Genomic DNA, 22,993 nt, shown 5'->3' on the forward strand with positions numbered 1-22,993 from the left:
CTACTTCACACTTTACAAAACCTTTTAGATAAATACATTGTTAATTATTGTTTTTACACAGTTCTCAGGCTATTCATATTAATAATTATTTTTGCGACTCGATATTAGGCTACAGCAAGCAAATACGCACGATTTATTTTATCGGCATAACAGCAAATTAAATAATAGGAAGTAAAAACGGAACTGTTTGGACATTCAGCATACGCCGTTAAAAGTGGTCTCGCAACTATATGATGCAGTTGATTTAAAGTTTTCGAAGTTATGATGAAATCCAGTGGAGAGAGTCTTCTTCACAGGCTCAAGGAACGATTATTAATTTATTTTCAGTCATCTCCATGCTGGATCGTGTTGTCCAGGAGCGGCAATAAAAATTTGCGATCAATACTTAATAGGAACATCATACCCGTGTTCACAGCCTTACACGCTCCGCCTGTGAACAGGACTGTAAAATAAAGTGCTACCGATAGATATTTCATTCGTTTGTGGCCACAAACACGAAAATTCAGTGTGACGTTTTTGATGATGAGCATCGTCTGGATCAATACCGATTTGAAACATAATGCGAAGTGAGGTCTGTGCATTAAATATCCGGAATCCTATTTTGAGGTGATGTAAACCATATTAGGCCTAATTATGAGTTGTTTCTTGTGATCAAATATAGGACCAGGAAGTGGTTTTCCATACAGGTTAGCAGCACTCATGTTTAAAGAGACTGTCGATAACAGATGAGCTTATCATAAATGGGTTGGGAAACGTAAGATCAAATGAACCCAGGGGGTTGGATATTAAAACTGACACAAATCGCCAACACTAATCTCTCTCTCTCTCTCTCTCTCTCTCTCTCTCTCTCTCTCTCTCTCTCTCTCTCTCTCTCTCTCTCTCTCTCTCATACTTCTTACTGCCTTTGCACATGTGATGAAGATGATGATACTGAACCACTGGGACTCTGAGCTCTATGACTCACAGAACATTAAGTTGAGAAATACTAAGGTGTCCTCATTCAATGATGAAATATTTTAATAAACTCAAGTTTGTCTGACTCTAGACACATACATTTACAGTACAGTGGCCCCAAAAAGTAGGCTATTTGAACACTTTTGTACCCTTAAAGGGAAATTGTGTGGTGATTCACATTTTTTGTGCATATCGCCACATACTGGGCATACCTATCATATTGCTAGATGGATTTAATCACTGAAGTCATATGGATTACTTTTATGCTGCCTTTATGAGCTTTTTGGAGCTTAATATTTTGGTCACCATTGACTTGCATTGTGAGGACCTACAGAGCTGAACTATACTTCTAAAAATCGTCATTTGTGTTCAGCAGAAGAAAAAAGTTATACACATCAGAGGGGGCATGAGGGTGAGTAAACAATGAGAGAAATTTTGTTTTTGGGTGAACTATCTTTTTAAGACATGCTTAAATTGTAAGAATGTCATTGCCTTAACAAAATAACAAACCAAGTGATGCAAGAACTAACTTTGCTGAAGGGTTCCTCTAGCTTAACTGGTAGAGCATGGTACTACCAATGCCAAGATCGTGGGTTTGATTCCCAGGGGAACTCAAAACTGATCATACGAATACCTTGAATAGTGCATTTACTTGTAAGTCACATTGGATAATAGCATAAAATCATTAAAAACTAAAAAGTTTGAATTAATTGAAGTGTTGTGTATGCCCATGTGATGGTGCTAGAACAAACATGGTGTCTATGCCTCTGCACTCACAAAATTGTATTCAAGATGCCTACACAAAATATGACAATATATGATGGATCAGTAGTAATGCAAACATTTTTAAATGTGGCTCAAGTGTCCAAATATATGTGGAGCCATTGTATATAAATTCATTTTATCAAAATAATGATTAAATACTTTTTTTAAATCAAGGAATTATAGACTGCTATTATATTCATCACAGGGAAATGCAAGCATGCCATGCAAAAGAGAAATCTGTGTGATGGTTGTCTACAGGATGAATGTAAGGCAGAGGCAGAGTGCTCTTCTGCTGTTTTGTGTGTGGCTCCTGTGCACACAGTCAGTGTCCAGCAGCAACCAAAGCTCTCGAGGCCAAACTGGTGAGCCAAGTTACCCACTGCAACTCTCTCTTGGTCTCTCTCTCTCTCTCTCTGTCTTTCCCCTCAGGTCTCATTACACACACTGGACACAGTTACATATCCCTCGAGTTCACAGTCAGACCACTGCTAATTACAGCTAAAGAGACGTTTATCACTCCAATATCAGTCACAGAAAGACTGAATGTAAGAGATCATGAGGTACCTGATTCATCTGATCCCTCCGATGTATAGTGTCTGCTGCAGCTGACAGATATTTACAAGTCATACCTGTTCTGGATATTCTGGATGTTGCATCCAAAATATTTTTTTTTTATAGAGAAAGGGCACTTTAGTACATGTGTTATTAATGTATTTGGTTTATTTTCCATAACTGAAAGTACTTTTGTCAATGGACACATGCATTAAAGGGAATACACTTACATATGTTCATTGGGTATTTCAATGGTCATTTCCATTGAGATGCATTGTGACTATTTATAATAATAATGATGCAGCTTGCACCTTGATATTTGAATGGAGAAATATTTAGCATAGTTCTATGATAGAGTGCATAGCAATTTTTGTGAATTAACAATGGGCGGAAAAAAGGGCATATTCTTTGTTTACATAATGTACATATCGCCATTGTCCTTGCAACCAAATGTGTGTTGTCCACAGCACACATAAATTATGTTCCACATAAAAAGGTTTTTATTTAAATGTTTTATTTTCATCATCTGGGTTCACATCAAAATGGACTTTATCGTTATATATGTTATTATGTATATATTCTATTATGCATTATTGTCTTGCTTTTATTTGCGATATCTTTACAGTTTAGACCATTCAAATCTTATAAGATAATTCATTGTAGTGTTGTGTACGTCCATGTGATGGCGCCAGAACTTTACAAATGATATGGTGTCTGTGCCTCTGTACTCACATTATTACATTCAAGAGGCCTAACACTATACATGACTGATCAGCCCTCACTTCTCTCTGTCTTTCTCTGGCAATCTAAGGTCAATCCGAAATTAATCCGGGTACTTGTGAAGTGGTGGCAGCTCATCGTTGCTGTAATAAGAATAAAATCGAGGAGAGATCTCAGACGGTGAAGTGCTCCTGTCTGCCTGGACAGGTTGCTGGTACGACCCACACCCAACCCTCGTGTGTGGATGGTATGTCTGCTTTCTTTTCAACAAAAAAATGAGGTTTAGACTGAGGTGAGGTTCATTTTAGACAGTTATAAGTAGAGTTTGGGGATTTAAATGTAAACTCTCTCTCTCTCTCTCTCTCTCTCTCTCTCTCTCTCTCTCTCTCTCTCTATATATATATATATATATATATAAAAAAAATATATATATATATATATATATATATATATATATATATATATATATATATATATATATATATATATATAACAATGATCAGCCACAACATTAAAACCACCTGCCTAATATTGTGTAGCTCCCCCTCGTTCCGCCAAAACTGTGCCAACCCACATCTCTGAATAGCGTTCTGAGATGCTATTCTTTTCACCACAATTGTACAGAGCAGTTATCTGAGTTGCCGTAGACTTTGTCAGTTCAAAGCAGTCTGGCCATTCTCATTTGACCTCTCTCATCAACTGCCGCTCACTGGATGCTTTTTGTTTTTGGCACCATTTGGGGTAAATTCTAGAGACTGTTGTGAGTGAACATTCCAGGAGATCAGCAGTTACAAAAATACATATACCAGCCCATCTGGCACCAACAATCATGCCATGCTCTAAATCACTGAGATCATATTTTTTCCTCGTTCTGATGGGTGATGTGAACATTTACAGAAGCTCCTGACCCGTATCTGCATGATTTTATGCACTGCACTGCTGCCACACGATTGGCTGATTAGATAATTGCATGGATGATTGTTGCCATCCCAGATATGTATGACTTTCTTTCTTAAGCTGAACACATATGAAGACTTTTAGACAAATATTTCAGGTCTTTATGTCCATGCATACAGTATCTATATTCATTGTCTAGTTGAAATGAAAATTCTCTCATCATTTACTCACCCTCATCATATTAATCAAATCATATTAACATGTACATTATATATACAGAACTTAAATTGCACAATTATATTACAGAGTCAATAAATAATTAAAATGTCTTAATACTTACAGATTGCTGCTTGTGCTATTACACATAATTCCTAATATAACCCTCCCCTCCTAGTTTTCATTGATGCAGAATCATCAATGACTTTATCAAATCTGCATTCAAATAGTTGATACTTACGAGTCAATCCTGTGTCACGGTGTACCTATACTATTGATTATGGTTATCTTATGCTTGTTCAGAATGTAAGAAATCATTATGAACATCTATAATCCTAACCATTTAGAGCTTTTTAGGCTGAGTAGCTGTCAGGAATAACTTGAGGCACCTTTCCCCAAATGCGATCTTGTGAGCTGTGTGCAGGGGCGGGGTGTCATGATTTGGGGCACCTCTTTCCCGTCGCAATCTTGTGAGCTCGGGACGCGGTGGCATGATTTGGGGCACCTTTCTCCCATCACAATCTTGCGATCTCTGTGCAGGGGCGATCAATCTGGTACCCTGTCATGCTACCCATAGAATGTTGCCACCCTTGGTGCCTGCCTATAAGCATTTAAAAGCTTTAAGTGTTTGCATAGAAGAGAAAGAAATACATTAAAAGGTAACTAAACACCTGCTCAGAGTCTGACTCCACCCACTAGAAATATTTGAAAATGCTGGAAAAGTGGGCAGCCCCCGGCGGGGATAGAGGGAACGAACCGAGTGCGGGGCTGAGGGGTGGGGGGCACCTGAGACTCGTAGTGACGGATTAATTGACAGCTGCTGTCAGACTCTATGTTATTATTATTCCTCACACGGTCGCAAGACGACATGTACATGAATCTGGCGTGGTGAGCTGGAACCTGCTTACGTCAGCTGTCACCGCTTACGTCACGAAGTACCGCAACAGCCAATAGGAAAATTCAACTGCAGTAGCCACCGTTCAACCTGAAGAGGGCAGCACTCAGACGTTTTTACACCATATATTGTAGAATTAAAACACTTTATACACAAATGTCAAAAAAATTACTTGAATCAATGACCAGTACTAATAAAGCCCCATGCTTACAGATCATTAACTAAAAAAAGTTGGTTTAGGGTTTAGTTACCCTTTAACTGGAAAAAGACAGTGGGAAGCAGCAGTTTAGAATAAAGATGGTGCCACATTAGCAGACTAAAAAAACAACAGATTTTGGCCAAGGTTGTCACACATGCAGATTGTTTTGCTGAGATCTCACTCTCTTCTGTCGGAGATATGACACACTTGCCGATATAAAATGGTGGCGTGCAGGCAAACATACAGACCCACTGCAACTCTCTCTTAATCCCTGTCATGTAGAAATCTGAAAAATAACAACAGGAGTACCGGAGTACATACACACACATACACACTGAAAGAGTAAAGCCACGTTTTCATCTGTCAAAAAGTTGCTGATGCCGTCCTACTTGTGTCTGTTCTAACGCAATGCAAAAGAGAGAAGAGATCATGAAGATCAAACTAAATCTACAGTAATATAGTCACCAAATGGATATATCTGTGTTTTGGTGATGAATATATTGATGAGCTGACCTACAGATATCTTTTCCATCTTGGATTTTTTTGTGTGGATCCGAGTGCAGCTGCCGTGTCCATTTATGCCTATATGAACTGAACAAAGGGAGAAACGCACCAGGTTCTGAAACATGCTGTAAATGAGCCAGGTGTAAAAATGCCCTTAGAAAGTGATTCATGGAGAAATATTACCTTGTGAAAGTGTCTGATTGTGTATTTATCCCATCGAGGCCTTCTGTATAATGCATATGTCCAAATGCAACTTTCAGTGAGCAAAGAAATTACATTCAATAAAAACAGACTGTTGATGTCAATTCCGTGTTGGAACAAAAGGCAGGAAAATTATGGAATGAAATATGTGCCATTAGGACTTGAATTTTAGGACTTTCTTAGAACTTGCAGTACTCAGAAAGAGAAAGTGAGAGAAAAAAAACGAGGGCTCATCGGCCCCCGGATATGCCGCCATATGGTCCTCAGCCAACTGGACGGCCTCCTCCAGTGACGCTGGGGGTGGCGCTGGACCCATTCCAGTCGGCAGACGAAGGATGAACTTCTTACGCGCTACCAGATCGATGACTTCCTCTGTGTTGTGTTCCTGCGCCAGCAGCCACTTCGCACTCTCTCTGCATTAGTGAGCAGAAGTGCTGCCGGTGTTGCTCTGGGCTGCATCCAATCCATTGCAAGATGGCTTTCTTTAAGTCATTGTACACCAGGAGTTTAGCTGCAGGCAGATGTTGGGCCACAAGCTGGGCTTTCCCGGACAACATCAGAAGGAGGCGGGTCTCCCATTGAGACTTCGGCAATTTCTACACCTCCGTCGTCTGCTCATACAGTTCTACATATGCGTCCGATTTGTCCTCCAGGCCCATTTTCAAGAGGTTGATCGGAGGCATGGAAGTTGTTGGGTCCGGGGTCATGGCTGGGCCTTCCCCATGGTGCATCAAGCTCCGGAGTGCCTGGTGGTCCTCCGCTTGAGCTTGGAGAATCACTTGGAAATGCTGATTCTGGTCTCGACGTAACTCAAGCAGGGCCTGGTGTTGAGCCTGATGCATGCTTGAATGACTTGGGCCAAAGGCAAGGACTCCGTGATGGCGTACTGGCTTCCTCAAAGTCCCGGGTTTCAGAACTACTGTAGAAGGTCTGGACAGTGTAGGACAGAGGAAGTGGGGTTCAGGTAACAGGTTTCTTTTTCTCTTTTATTAATACAAGAAAACTGAAGGTGAGTTTGCTTTCAGCACACACACTCTTTCACACAAATGCGTCGCTCTGCTGGGTATTTTGTATTCTGACAAACGGAAAGTAAACTGTTACACTGCATGTTTATGGCTTCACGTGTGCAATTCTTATGTGTCTAAATAAAGGTGTGCGGTCCGACGGGACCCTAGAACCCGACAATTGAACAATTGAATGGACAATTTAGGGGCAGTTCACAGGAACATGTTTTTGCTGTTCTGTTTTCCCATTGTTTTCCTATGTAAAATGTCCTATTGTGTAGTGCAGTTGTCAAAGATTCAACAATCTGAACAAGTTCAGGCTGCATAGAGGGGACTGTTGCATTGTTTCATATTATTCCAGATTGTTCTACACCAAGTGAAGTTTCAGTAAATAAATGGTAAGGCAATGCTTTTTTCCTTCTACTCTAGTGTACTGGGGCTGCCGTGGCTTGTTAAAAATGTGCATGTTAACTGTTTCAGTACTTTCACGAATGTTACCTAAATGCTTACATAAAATACAGCCTATTGCAACAGTACTTGCTAGGAGAAGAAATTAGATAGTGAGGTTCGGGTCGTGATCGGGCTTAAAATCTGATGGTATCGTTCGGACCAGGTAGAGTCGGGCCACATGGTCTTGGGTTCGGGGTCAGATTCAGGTTTCATTTTAAGCCCCGTGCAGACCTCAAGTCTAGCCTTCATGGAGATGCTACAATTTGTTGACTGTTTTTTTTTTTTTTTTCAGGCAAATGTCTAATCCACATGTCAACACATAGCCAGTATAAACACTATTTTAGTTATGTTGTGGTTTTATCCTGTGAAGTTCATATTACAAATTCAGAAGTTGTAATTTCTTTATAATGAGCGTTCAAGTGATTTTAGTTGGACAAAATGGGCCCATTTTTCAGTTTTTCATCTTTTTCACTTTCTGAAATAGCAGGAAGTTTTTGCCGGTTCAAGAGAGAGAGATGCACGTGGCAGCATTGCATGTGTGTCTGTTCATTTATGTTTTATGTTGTGTTAAGTTATCATTAAACCTTTATGTTGACTGTTCAAATGGTTCCCGCCTCCTCCTTGCCCATCCTTTACCTGTTACAGTGGTGCCAAAACCCAGGAAGGAGGATGATGTGCTGTTGCAGAGACCTCGCCTCTGCCATCTGTGGGAGGAGGAGGCGGGAACCGGCTGAACAGTAAACATAACGTTTAATGATAAAACAAACAAACAGACACACATGCAATGCGGGCGCATGCACGTGTGTCTCTCTCTCTCTCGAACCTGGCTGCCCCTTATCTCACTCTCCCATTGATCAGCTGATTCAGTGCTGGCCGTGCTCCATCACGGCCATGCCCTCCTCCTCATCACAATGATCATTCTGACGTGAATTGAATGCTTCATTAAAGGAATAGGTTACTCAAAGATTTTAATTCTCTCATCATTTTCTCACCCTCATCCCATCCCAGAGATGTATGACTTTCTTTGTTCTGCAGAATATACAAAAATGTTTTAATTTAGAAGAATATCTCTGTTCTATAGTGAGTGGTGGCCAGCCATTTGAAGCTCCGAAAAGGAAATTAAGGTTGCAGTTAAGATTCCAGTGGTTTAATCAGTGTCTTCTGAAGCAATCCAGTAGGTTTTACTTTACATCTTGACAGTAGTCTCCTTGCCGATCATGATTTCAAGCTCGATTACACTTTCTATAGCGCCATCTAGTGCTCTGCACATGCGTCAAGCACTAAGAAATCTAATCGAGCTTGAAATCATGATTGTGCCTTAAGACTACAATGGCAACATGTACAGTATGGATTACATTAATGTTGCATTTATCTCCATTTTGGAGCTCAAATGTTCTGGTCACCATTCACTTCCATTGTGTGGACCTACAGATCTGAGATATTCTCCTAAAAATCTTTGTTTGTGTTAAGCAGATGAAAAAAGTCATACACATCTGGGATGAGAGTGACTGAATGATAAGCACCGGCAATCAAATAAGTTGCCATGGGTTTAATTAGCTGTTCTGTAATTTATGTGATTTACTTGTACTTTTGATACTTAAGTCACTTTAAAATTATTTTTATAATTTTACTTAAGTATTTTTCTCATGAGCTACTTTAATTTTTACTTGAGTAAATTTTCATGAAGGAATCTTTACTCTTACTTAAGTATGACAAATGGATATGATGGAACTGATGAAAGAGAATTTAAATTTTTCTTTGAACTATCCCTTTAAGAAGACCTGAAGATTTAGACTGTTAAATCCATTTTGGTTAGTTATGATTTTATACATCCATATCTCTACTGAAATGAGCCTTCAGATAAAACAGGATTCATCAATTTCTTGACTGTACTGGAGTGGAATAAAAATGTGTTCTATCTTTCTCTCTCCCCATTTACATTTAATTGCCTCTCAGCTTCTATCATACGGATGAAATGGTGGTGTCAAATGGAGCCATGCCTAAATGGTGAAGAGTGTAAGGTGTTGCCCGACCTCACTGGATGGATCTGCATTTCCGGGGGCAAAATCAAAACTACCAAGGTTAGTCATAAGACTCAATCTATGGAGGGAGACTATTGGTCACCTAGAAATATAGTTAGCAGTTTGAATGTTGCTGTAGAGAGCTTACATATGTCAGAGGTAATGATACCACAGATTCACTGCCAGATGTTCTGGGCTAAATGTCCCAGCAGTGATGGTTGTTCAGCTGCCTGGATTGCTTGTGCATCTGTTTTTTTTTATTTTTATACTATTTAATTAATGCTAATTCTATCTGTCACATGTAATATCATCTAAGATGAATTGGCTCTTTTTTCTCTTCTTAGGTTACAAGGTAGAGAAACACTTCACACTGCAAAGGCTGTGGATGTGATGACAGCTCACAGTTTCACAGGAGCATATTTTAAAATCAGACCTGCAACTGTCAACAAAAATGCACGCACTAGCAGAAATATGCAAACTGTGAACTTAGGATGTGCAAAGAGTCCAAATGACTCTGTTGTATTCACACATCGAAAAATGCCAGTTAGTTTGGTACCTGAGGGTTAAAGTTATGATTGTTTCAGAATATACTTTGAAATTATATTTCAGATCTATTTATTTACTAAGGTGAGGTGTATAATTTTTACGATGTACAAAACTTCATCCTATTCCAGCGTAATATGCAGAGTCAACTGTAAGTAAGCCATTCATAGGTGTAATTATAAACACTGTGTCTTTGTGGCAGTATCAAAATATTGCTCTGCTTGCTTGAGCATCCCAATCAGCCCAATAAAGCAACATAAACTCAACAATTGGCGTAAGATTGGTGCAGGACTATCAATTTGACTGACCAATGGAAGGCAAGGGTGTCATTATTGCAATTCTTTTTGGTTCCGCTAGTGGCACAGAAATTACACACATCACCTTTAAATATCAAAGTCAAAGGGATGGTTTGGTTTTGCAATTTCTCACCAAATCATGTTGCATCATCTGATTCATTTTCTTATTAAAATACTGAAATTCTGTCTGACTCTGTGAAGCACCTCTGTTGTTCCCTGGATTGTAACCAAGTTAACTGATTCTAAAGGTGTTGTGGTTCTGCACAGCAAAACTTGTGTCAGCTGTCTGATTTAGACAAATGTTAAGTTAATGCCTTTATGGCTCTGGCAACACACTGACACTTACATACACATAGTAACACACTCCTTGTCTCTTTGATTTGGAAATAGAACAGAGGAGTGTGAGTGACAAGGAAAGACAAATGGGAGAAACAGGCTAAACTGAAACCATTTGTGCTCCTGAATTGTAAGTAATTTCATTGTTGTTTAAATTTAGAATTGAGTAATAAAATATATATATATATATATATATATATATATATATATATATATATATATATATATATATATATATATATATATATTTGTTTTTCACATGAGTGAAAAAAGTTAAAAACAAAAAATGTGTTTCTTTAAAAGATGTTGGTCTACCTATCATTATGAGGACTTTCCATAGACATAATGATTTTTATAGTGTGCAAACTAACCCTAACCCTCACAAAAAAAAAAAAAAAAAGAAAATTATTACATTTTCAATAAAACATAATTTAATATGTTTTTTAAGCTATTTAAATTATGGGGACACTAGAAATTTCCTCATAAACCACATTTATAGCATAATAGCCTTGTAATTACCAGTTTGTAACCTAATAAATTGTCCTCGTAAACCACATAAACATGCCCACACTCACACACACACACACACACATGCACACACACACACGCAGAGAGGTATCCACTAACTGTTTTGATTGATTTATCATGAGTCTTATTAATCTTAATTAAGAGACTTTCTGATTTAAAGGGATAGTTCAACTAAACATGAAAATTCTCTCATCATTTACTCACCCTTGTTTAAGATGTGTATGACTTTCTTTCTTCTGCTGAACACAGATGAAGATTTTTAGAAGAATATTTCAGCTCTGTTGGTCCTCCCAATGCAAATTAATGGGTGCTAACATTTTAAAGCTCCACAATACACATAAAGAAAGCATAAAAGTAATCCATACTCCAGTGGTTTAATCCATGTCTTCAGAAGAAATAATTGTGGGTGAAAAAATATCAATATTTAAGTACTTATAAAAAAATCAAATGTTGACAAATAAACAATTTAAAATGATATGTTTTCCACCTTTTCTACCTGTAATACCCACACAATTGTACATGACAATTTCAGTGGGAAGAGAAGGTGAATTTAAATACATTTTAAATAAACTCTCCAGGAAAAATTTATAGTTCTTTGTGGATATTCAGAAAACAGTGTATTACTTATGCATGCCATGCTTGGCATCAGTTCCCTGGGGAGGGCCAACACAATTCTGCAGTGTTTTCAAAAGAGCTGACAACAGTGGCTTTGAGTATTTCTGCTTGAATTTAAATGAAGTTGACATCCATAATGAACTTAATGGCAGTGTGCTGGAGTTTCTTACATTCTCATTGTTCAAGTTTGCACCATATTATTAACAATATGCCATTGTGTGCATACTTTTAAACATGGAAATGAGAAACTCTTGCCTTTGCCATGCCAGCTTGCTATGCCAATGTCTTGTTACGGTACATCCAGCAGTGAGAAGTGGAGGACAGATGAACTTGTTTGGCTCATTGGGAAATACAAAATTTTAATTATGTACTGTTAAACTGGCAATCTAGTATAACCAGGCAGCTCATCATTTTTATTGGAGCAAATTGGCAAGAATAGAGCTCTGTGCAGCCCCCTCAAATTCAGTTCCTCTTCCAAGATGTGTTCATTGGTCAGTTAATAGTCCAAACCCCTATTAAATCATACACAACACAGTTGGGTATAGAAGAAAGGAGAAAAGAACACATCATATGTTGTCTATGTGCTATGTTTAACTAAGTGTATAGCTATAATATATTTTATTTGGTTTGGAGACATAGCTTTTTGTGAGAATTGTGCAATCAGTGAATCACAGACAGTTACTAGTAAAGATACTTGGCAGAAGTAGGTAAGTAATAATTTGTACCACATATTCTAGGGTGTGTGTTTGGTGTTTAATATTGAGACAAAATCAGACAAAACCTTTCACTCTGGAATTTAGGGACGTCCCCCTTGTGCCGCTAAAACGGCACCAACCGCATCTCAGAATAGCATTCTGAGATTATATTCTTCTCACCACAATTGTACAAAAATCAAATCCTTTTATTGTCACTCGACCAGATACACAAGTGCAACTGTGGGTGAAAGTCTTGGGTGCAGTTCCAAGCAACACAGCAGTCATGACAGTGATGAGACATACCAATTTACAATAAACATCAGATTTACACAACACAATTTACATACCTAATATACACAAGATTACACACAACACAGTATGCAAATAATAATATACAATGTACAGTATACAATACACACAATATAGAATTCACAGTATACAATAAAATTGTGTATATAAAGCATACAGTAGGTTGTATTGTGCTGTATTGACTTTCGGGTTGTCGGTTGATAGCCAGTGTGTTGTTAAGAGAAAATATAATTTATTACAGTCCAGTGTAAGATAAAGTAAAGTGCAGAGCTGATGTATATTTATAGTGAGAGATCAAGAGTTCAAAAGTCTGATTGCTTGGGGGAAGTTGTTTGGTGCGGGTCCTGATGCTGCGATACCGCCAGCCTGATGGTAGCAGTGTGAGCAGCAGTTCGCACCACCCTTTGAAGGTCTTTGCGGTTGTGGGCGGTGCTATTGCCGTACCAGGAGGTGATGCAGCCAGTCAGGATGCTCTCTACAGTGGTGGTGTAGACCCAGGTGAGGATGTAGTGGTTTATTCAAAATTTCCTCAGCAGTCTCAGAAAGAAGAGGCGCTTCTTCACAACGACCTCAGTGTAAACAGACCATGTGAGTTCCTCTGTGATGTGGACACCAAGGAACTTGAAGCTGCTGAGTCTCTGTCTTTTCTCCTGAAGTCCACCACAAGCTCCTTGGTCTTTCTGACATTGAGGGAGAGGCTGTGCGCCTGACACCAGTGTGTCAGAGTGTGCACCTCCTCTCTGTAGGCTGTTACATAATTGTCAGTGATGTGACCTATCACCATTGTATCATCAGCAAATTTAATGATGGCATTGGAGCTATGTGTTGCCACACAGTCGTGTGTGTACAGGGAATACAGGAGTGGGATGAGAACACAGCCCTACATTGCTCCAGTGTTGAGGATCAGTGATGAGGAGATGTTGCTGCCCATTCTAACCACCTGGCTGCTTGAAAGGAAGTCCAGGATCCAGCTGCACAACGAGCGGTTTAATCCCAGAACCCGGAGTTTCACATCAAGCTTGGAGGGCACTATGGTGTTGAATGCTGAGCTGTAGTCTACAAACAGCATTCTCACATATGTGTTCCTTTTATCCAGGTGGGAGTGTGTAGTGTAGATGCAGTGGCATCATCAGTGGAGTGGTTATTGCGGTAGGCAAACTGCAGTGAGTCCAGTGATGTGGGCAGCACAGAGCAGATGTAATCTCTGATTAGCCTCTCAAAGCATCTGCTGATAATGGGGGTCAGAGCAAGTGATTTTGGATTGCTTTGGTACAGGCACAATGGTGGACGTTTTAAAGCATGTGGGGACCACAGACAAGGAGAGGCAAAGATTGAAAATTTCCATAAAAACACCTGCCAGTTGGTTCTCACACGCTCTGATGACATGGCCCGGAATGCCATCTGGACACGCAGCTTTACGGATATTCACCCTTCGGAAGGATCGGGTTACAACCGCTGAGATGGAGAGTGAACTAACCTCTGTAGCTTTGGCTGTGAGAGCTCTCTCTGTGAGGGTGGTGTTATTTCCCTCGAAACGTGCATAAAAAGTATTAAGCTCATCTGGGAGAGAGGCAGCGGTGTTCACAGTGGAGTTTTTATACCCTTTGAAGTCCGTTATGATATTAATTCCCTGCCACATGCTTCTAGAGTTGGTGGTGTTAAATTGTCCTTCAATCTTGTCCCTGTACTGGCATTTGGCTGCTCTGATAGTTTTATATAGGAGAAAGGAGTGCAGAGTGATTATCTGAGTTACCGTAGACTTGTCTAGCAGATCTCTGTTGACCTCTCTCATACAACAAGGCTTGGCACCAACAATCATGCTATGCTCCAAATCACTGAGATCAAATTTTTGTGAACATTAACTGAAGCTCCTGACCCATATCTGCCATATTTTATGCACTTCACTGCTGCCACACTATTGGCTGATTAGATAATCACATGGATTGTTGTTGGTACATGATGGGATTCGAACTTGCCACTCCAGGTGTGGTAGTCAATGTCTTTACTTGCTGAGCTAGGTCTTGTCCAGCCAGGTCTCCTAAGCAACCGAATTGGCCCGGTTGCTAGGGAGGGTAGAGTCACATGGGTAACCTCCTCGTGGTCGCAATAATGTGGTTCACTCTCAGCGAATGCATGGTGAGTTGTGCGTGGATGCCACAGAGAACAGCGTGAAGCCTACTCAGTGCTATGTCTCTGCAGTATCGCACTCAGCAAGCCACTAGATAAGATGCACGGATTGACTTTCTCAGACACGGAGGCAACTGAGATTCGTCCTCCGCCACCCGGATTGAGACATTGGAAATTGGGCATTCCAAATTGAGGAGAAAAAGGGGAGAAAATCAACAACAAAAAAGTTTAAATTATTTAGTTTTGACAGTTTTAAAAATTTTGCTGATGCTTGCCTCGTTTTTAAGGTTTTACATGGGCTTGCCCCTCCCCTATTGAACCAGTTTATAATGCAGATGGATAATAATGGCAGGATAACTAGGGCAAATACTAAAGGAGACTGTGTTGTACAATACAGACGTACTAAGTTTGGGCAAACAGTTTGCTCAGAGCCATCCATTACTGGAATACTCTACCCTTTGAGTTAAGAGAGTGTACTAATTGCAATTTTTGTCCTTTTGTGCAAATCCTGACTGATGGCGATGCATTCTTGACTTATTAGTGCTCGGATTTGATCACAATTTGTGGGCTTCTGTTTGTCCACTCACCTTTTGAGGATTGACCACAGGTTCTCTATGGGATTAAGATCCGAGGAATTGCCTGGCCACATATCCAAAATTTCAATGTAATGATCTCCGAACCACTTCATTATCACTCTTGCCTTGTGACATGGTGCTCCATCATGCTGGAAAATGCACGGATCATCACCAAATTGCTCCTGGATCGTTGTGAGAAGTTGCTCTTGCAGGATGTTTTGATACCATTCTTTATTCATGGCAGTGTTTTAAGGCAGAATTGTGAGAGATCCCACTCCCTTGGAAGAAAAGCAACCCCACACATGGATGATCTCCGGATGCTTCACTGTTGGCACAACACAGGACTCATGGTAGAGTTCACATTTTCTTATCTGGACTATCTATTTTCCAGATGTCCCAAACAGTTGGACGGGGGCTTCATCAGAGAAAATATCTTTGCACCAGTTTTCTGCTGTCCAATCCTTGTACTTCCTGCAGAATTTCAGTCTGTCCTTGATGTTTTTCTTGGAGAGAAGTGGCTTCTTTGCTGCCCTTCTTGACACCAGGACTTCTTCCCTCCTTTTATAGCAAATAGTCTGCTCTTATAATCCAATCAGAATGATAGAGTGATTTGGCCAATTCAGCTTTTTGCAATTATTTAAAATGCATCTGATTACTCTGCACAATGAGAATCAACAACACAACAACTGAAGTAGAAAAATGTGCAAAATACAAATTGTATGTCACTGCCAATACTTTTGGCCACGGCTGTACACGAAATAGCTGGTTTGTAGTCCAGCCATATCTTCCGTAATGTCACTATGTTAAACATTTGCATAATGCCTGCCTATGGGCTACATACAGCCGAGGCCAGGATGAGTGTTGTCGGGTTAGTGTTGTGTCGGGTTAGTGTCGGGTTAGTGTTGTCGCCATGTCGAGAAGATGCTGTTTTCTTCACTGCAAAAGCAAAACCCCTTTGTATGGACTTCCAAAGAAATTGAAGAATCAGTGGTTAAAATTTATTTTTACCATTATTCCTCAGCAGTACAACCACAACCAATGCCATATTTTCAACATGGTTACTCCTGAACGATGGTGCAGTTCCCACTTTGTTGGGGCAATCTGGCACTTCAGGATCACAATCTGTAAGTATGCTTGATTATTTGTGGATTTATCTGCTACCGAGAGTTCTAAAGTGGAGTTTTGTGTTGCAGTTATGGTGTACACCCAGTGAACAACTGTAGGTCTCTGCTAACCTGCTAGCAAATGTTATTGTGTTGAAATAGTTTTGCTAAACAGCTGCTGGCTCACTTTTACCTACAGTTGTGTAGAATTATGCAGATTGTTTGTTGTTCTTACCATCACATGAATAGTGATCAAGTGTGGAGATGGATTTATTTTTACAAGCGGTCATTTTACGTCTGCAAGACACGGTAACTCTCTAATACCCCCCGTTAATGTGCAACTGGGAGTAAGCCTCTGTTCTCTGTTCATATCTTGGGCTAAAAATGTTCCTCTACACCCATTCCAGCAAAAGATGACTAATTAGATGCACTATGTGCCTTTTACTTGAAGCTTTGTTAGCTTCACAATAATCAACAGTGTACTTGCAAGAAAGCTACATAATTAAAACTTACTACTGTAAAACGCCTGCTCAAATCATGCTTGCAAAGGTGGTTCGGGTCGATCAGCTTGTTCTTCCAAACTTCCGAAGAGCTGGTATGGCAAAAACCGATGCCACTGTTACCATAGTTACAATAGTTTTTACAGTGCTGCTCACAAAGACTCTGGTGCTGAAACTCGGTTATGGTAAGGTGCGTTACACACGCTCTACGTGTTTGACCAATCACAACAGACTAGGCCAGCTGACCAGTCAGAGCAGGCTGAACTTTTTTGGAAAGGTGGGCTTTAAAGACAAAGAGATGGTAAATCACAGTGTTTCAGCCAGAGTACAGAGTTCAGCCACATTTTTGAACATTAAAGCATGTAAACCTATTCTAGTAGACCCCCAAAATAAAATTATGAACCTTTAAATTAGCATAATATGGGCTCTTTAAATATTGATCTGTTTCTCACCTACACATATCATATATCACTTCTGAAGACATGGATTTAACCACTGGAGTCATATGGATTACTTTTATGCTGCCTGTGACATATCAGGCAGAGAAAGAGGATCTAAATGCAACTGTTTATTTACTAAACAAAGAAAACTAAGAATAAAAGAAAAGCACTGAAAACCTTGCACAGAGCAAACCAAAAACATGCAAGAACTAACAGGGAAAAAAGGAAACTAAAAGGGCTTATATACAAAAAGGAACAAACAAGGGAATAAAGGAACACCTGGGGAACAATCAGGGAAGGAGAACTAATCAGGGGAAAACCAATCATAAAAAGAAACTACAAAAGGACTACAAAAACCAAACAGAAAACAGGAACTAAACTAAACTTCAAAATAACAGTACAAAAACAAAAGACAACAGAGAACATGACAGAGCCCCCGCTTTAAGGAGCAGATTCCAGATGCTCCAAAAAAGCAACAACAACAAAAAAAAAAAAAAAAACCCAAGAAAAACAAAAAACAAATTGTCCAAGGGGGCAAACAAGCAGTCCAAGGGGGCACAGGGGGCAAATAGGCAGTCCAAGGGGGAACAAGGGGCAAACAGGCAGTCCACAGGACGGGGACTGGGTCAGGGGGCCTGGAAGGAGGCCACAGGACGGGGACTGGGTCAGGGGGCCTGGGAGGAGGCCACAGGACAGGGGCCGGGTCAGGAGGCCTGGGAGGCGGAACCGTGGAAGGCCCAGGAGGCGAAGCCGAGGGAGGTGGCGCCGTAGGAGGCTCTAGAGGCAGTGACCTGGAAGGCTCGGGAGGCGGAGCCATAGGAGGCTCGGGAGGTGGAGCCCTTGCAAGCTCTGGAGTCTCTGGGAGCAGAGCCGTAGGAGGCTCGGGAGGTCGGAGCTGTAGGAGGCTCGGGGAGAAGGGCCGTGGAAGACTCGATAGGCTTTGGAGGCGGAGCCCTGGAAGGCTCGAGAGGCGGAGCCAAAGAAGGCTCGGGAGGCGGAGCTCTGGGAAGCTCGGGAGGCGGAGCTCTGGGAAGCTCGAGAGACTTGAGGCAGAGCCCTGGAAGGCTCGAGAGGCTTGAGAGGCGGAGCCCAGGAAGGCTCGAGTGGCTTGAGAGGAGGAGCCCAGGAAGGCTCGAGTGGCTTGAGAGGAGGAGCCCAGGAAGGCTCGAGTGGCTTGAGAGGAGGAGCCCTAGGAGGCTTGGGAGGCGGAGCCCTGGGAGGCTCGGGAGGCCTGGAAGGCGGAGCCCTGGGAGACTCGGGAGGCGGAGCCCTTGAAGGGGGAGCCCTGGGAGGCTCGGGAGGAGGAGCCCTTGAAGGGGGAGCCCTGGGAGGCTCGGGAGGAGGAGCCCTTGAAGGGGGAGCCCTGGGAGGCTCGGGAGGAGGAGCCCTTGAAGGGGGAGCCCTGGGAGGCTCGGGAGGCAGAGCCCTGGGAGACTTGGGAGGCAGAGCCCTGGGAGGCTCGAGAGGAGCCCTGGAAGACTCGAGAGGCTCGAGAGGCGGAGCCCTGGGAGGCTCGAGAAGAGGAGCCCTGTAAGGCGGAGCCCTGGAAGACTCGGGAGGCGGAGCCCTGGAAGACTCGGGAGACTTGAGAGGCGCTGGCTCTGGGACGGTCGAGGCTGCGGGCGCTGGCTCTGGGACGGTCGAGGCTGCGGGCGCTGGCTCTGGGACGGTCGAGGCTGTGGGCGCTGGCTCGCTGACCGTGGCAGGCGTGGGCTCTGGCTCGCTGACCGTGGCAGGTGGAGACTGGGGAGCAGAAGCCTTTCCTCTTCTCCTCCTCCTCCGTGCGGACGAAGCTGGCAACGCCGGCTCTGGGACTGACGAGGCTGGCAACGCTGGCTCGTTGGCCATGGCAGGCACGGAAAGCCCAGAGGCGGAAACCGGGATCGAGAGAGGTGGTGCCCCGGCAGCGAGTTCTTTCAAGATTAGACTCACATATTCCTTACACGTGAGGTCTCCGGAGTCCGGCAATTCCCTCTGCCGGCGTGTTGGTAGCCCGAGCCGGTAGATGGTCTTCAGGGATGTGTCGTCGAAGCCGGTGTGGATGGCAACAGTGGAAAAGAAGTGAGAGTACTCGTGGATGGTCAAATCCGCCTGGGCCAGTTCCGTAAAGAAAGCTGCTAGATCCATATTTGGTGGTTAGTTCTTCTGTGACATATCAGGCAGAGAAAGAGGATCTAAATGCAACCGTTTATTTACTAAACAAAGAAAACTAAGAATAAAAGAAAAGCACAGAAAACCTGGCACAGAGCAAACCAGAAACATGCAAGAACTAACAGGGAACAAGGAAACTAAAAGGGTTTATATACAAAAAGGAACAAACAAGGGAATAAGGAACACCTGGGGAACAATCAGGGAAGGAGAACTAATCAGGGGAAAACCAATCATAAAAAGAAACTACAAAGGACTACAAAAACCAAACAGAAAACAGGAACTAAACTAAACTTCAAAATAACAGTACAAAAACAAAAGACAACAGAGAACATGACACTGCCTCTATGTCCTTCCGGACCTTCAAGGATCTAAACACCATTCACTTGCATAATGTGGACCTACAGATAGACAGACACATCTGGGATGGCATGAGCATGAGTAAATGTTGAGAGAATTTTCATTTTTGGGTAACCATTCCTTTAAAGACACTTTTTACAAAAACAGTCACTTGAACAAATGGTGAACAAATTCAAAAGAATCGAGTCATGAGTTAATGACAGACAAATCAATATTATCTGAAGTTAACTCACTCTAATAAATAAATATGACTGGAGTGGTTTGCAGAAAGACAGAACAAAGCATATGAGAACCTTTTACAGGTTGAATAAATAATGAAATTACAAATGAACAAATTCTTACATTTTCCTTGGTCTTGCCAAGTCTTCTCAGTGGTGACAGCCCCTTGAGAGTTAGGAAGAGATTAGTGAAAAATCTGCTGTCCACTAGGCATTTCTTCTGGTCCGCACACTAAATGAGATAGAGAGAGAGAGAAATCTAATTGACAGTTTATAAATTGATTATAAAAAAAATCCAAACTAATAGCAACTGAAACTCATGCTTTCATCTGCTTTGGTTTCTTCTTAGCAAAGAAAGCACTTTAGAAGTCAGGAACCAATGGTCTATACAGACAGAGAGTGAGAGGCAAATATAATAGACATTTCATAAATTGCTTATAGGAAAGAAATAATAAGAAAAAGTCAAACGCAACTGAAACTTACACTTTCTTTGGCTTCATTTTTGCCAAGATAGACTTCAAGGGTGAACAAATACCATTGGGAATGATGAATAAATGAGTAAAATATGTTTGGTGCACTAGGCAGTTCTTGTGATCTGTATACAGAGAGAGAGAGAGAGAGATAAGCAAATATAATATCACTGTTTTTATATTGTTTACAGAAAACCTTAACCCAGAAAAGCTACTACATTTTATTTTGATCACCTTTTGAAAAGTAATTTTCGACTACATCTTCCCCAGGAAAAAGGAAGTTCTTCGTTCAAATTAAGCACTTCATTAAATTTTAGTTGTATATAATACTATGTCTCATACAGAAAAAAAATTAATAACTTACATTCTTCTTCCATTGACTTATATTGGACTGACATCGACTCTGTATGTGTGTTCAACATCTTCTGGTAGCTTAATTATCTACAGAAAGAGGACTGTCCTCATAAAGTCCATCATTTCAGATTAATCAACTTGACAGAACTCTGACATAACATGTGGAATTATACAGTATGGCTTTATGATGTGTCAAGGTAAGATATTATTCTACATGTGTCGGACATGAAATGTTTACTAATGAATACATGGATATATCACCAACATAAACAGAATCTACAAGATTGCACTAACCTGATGTGATGTGACATGGTGTGCGGTCCATCCTTCGCCAGATTCTTCCAAAATTTCTATTGCCTTGACAACATCTATTTAGTTTGGTGGACAAATACAGTACATTCATTGGCACATTACATTAAACTTTGTTTAATGCTTGTCATCTCATGTTGCTCCTGTTATTAGAAGTCCAATTCCTCTCCATACCGAAGTCAATTTGTCTCAATTTCAATTTTCATTGACAACAAAAACAGCCCCTGCAGGGAAGGAAAATGAAAGATATACACTGAAAATCACTAAACAGTTTTGACTGATTCTTATGAATCATCATTATAATCACAATAATGTCTGGTGTAGCCTACTATACAGAGACATGTTAAAACATATCTACATTTCTGCACTTGTTATTTTGAAATCATGCTGCATTATCAGAACCTACTAAAAATAATATAAGCAACTGAACAATAAAGCACTGTAAATTATAACAAATTACATCACTGGAGATGTGAGATATAATTACTTATGGACAGTGTTGGGTGCAAAAGACTACAGCTGAATAATACAATCGATTACTGTTTCATTATGATTAAATATTGATTACATTACATATCAGGCACCGCAATAAATTAGTAGCTAATTAATTTGTTTGGTAGGTTTGTGTGATTCTGTCTTTCCAAACCTACGGAAAGACAGATCCTGTATGGATCAGATCGCCACCCTGCATATCATTGTTGAGCAGTCACTGGAGTGGAACTCTTCCCTCTACATCATCTTCGTAGACTACGAGAAGGCTTTTGACAGCCTGAATAGGAGTGCCCTTTGGAACCTTCTCCGGCATTATGGTGTGCCAGCCAAGATCGTTAACATCATCCGAAACTCGTACGATGGTATGACCAGCAGAGTGGTCCATGAAGGGAAGCTTACTGAGACCTCCGAAGTGAGAACCGGGGTTTGTCAGGGATGTCTGCTCTCGCCCTTTCTCTTCTTGCTAGCCATCGACTGGATAATGAAGATTACAACAGCACGTACAAGAACAGGAATCCAGTGGACACCCTTCACACAACTCGACGACCTGGACTTCGCGGATGATTTGGCCTTGCTATCCCACACCCGACAGCAGATGCAGGAGAAGACAAACAGCACAGCTGCCACCTCCGCTCAAGTAGGTCTGAACATCAACAAACAGAAGACAAAGATCCTCAAGGTGAATAACACCAACAACGACCCAGTCCAGTTGGATGGAGAGGCGTTAGAAGAAGTAAAGGCCTTCACCTACCTGGGCAGTGTCATCGACAAGCAGGGCGGAACAGACACTGACGTCAAGGCACGAATATGTAAAGCAAGAGCAGCCTTCCTACAGCTGAGGAACATCTGGAGCTCAAAGGAACTGGGCCTAAGGACAAAGGTCAGGCTGTTCAACACCAATGTCAAGGCGGTCCTTCTCTATGGTGCAGAGACATGGAGGACAACAGTGGCTACAATGAAGAAAGCTCAGACCTTCATCAACTCCTGTCTGCGAAGAATCCTCCAGATCCGCTGGCCAAACACCATCAGCAACCAGGACCTTTGGCAGAGAACCAATCAGCTTCCTGCAGAAGATGAGATCCTGAAACGACGCTGGAGATGGATTGGCCACACGCGCCGCAAGCCAGCCTCCAACATCACCAGGCAAGCGCTCACCTGGAATTCCCAAGGCAAAAGGAAAAGAGGAAGGCCAAGAAA

General features: G+C 41.4%; 1 protein-coding gene across 1 annotated transcript; it reads left to right on the forward strand.

Moving 5' to 3' along the window:
• The first annotated feature begins 1,936 nt into the window (after positions 1-1,936).
• Positions 1,937-10,235, forward strand: LOC127629201 (chemokine-like protein TAFA-4). Its single transcript, XM_052106321.1, has 4 exons — positions 1,937-2,081; positions 3,083-3,238; positions 9,314-9,438; positions 9,723-10,235. The coding sequence occupies exons 1-4, from the start codon at positions 1,937-1,939 to the stop codon at positions 9,732-9,734; spliced, it is 438 nt and encodes a 145-aa protein (XP_051962281.1). The 3' UTR covers positions 9,735-10,235.
• Positions 10,236-22,993: the final 12,758 nt, after the last annotated feature.

Source organism: Xyrauchen texanus, chromosome 35, assembly GCF_025860055.1.
Source record: "Xyrauchen texanus isolate HMW12.3.18 chromosome 35, RBS_HiC_50CHRs, whole genome shotgun sequence".
In the NCBI taxonomy this organism is placed as follows: domain Eukaryota; kingdom Metazoa; phylum Chordata; class Actinopteri; order Cypriniformes; family Catostomidae; genus Xyrauchen; species Xyrauchen texanus.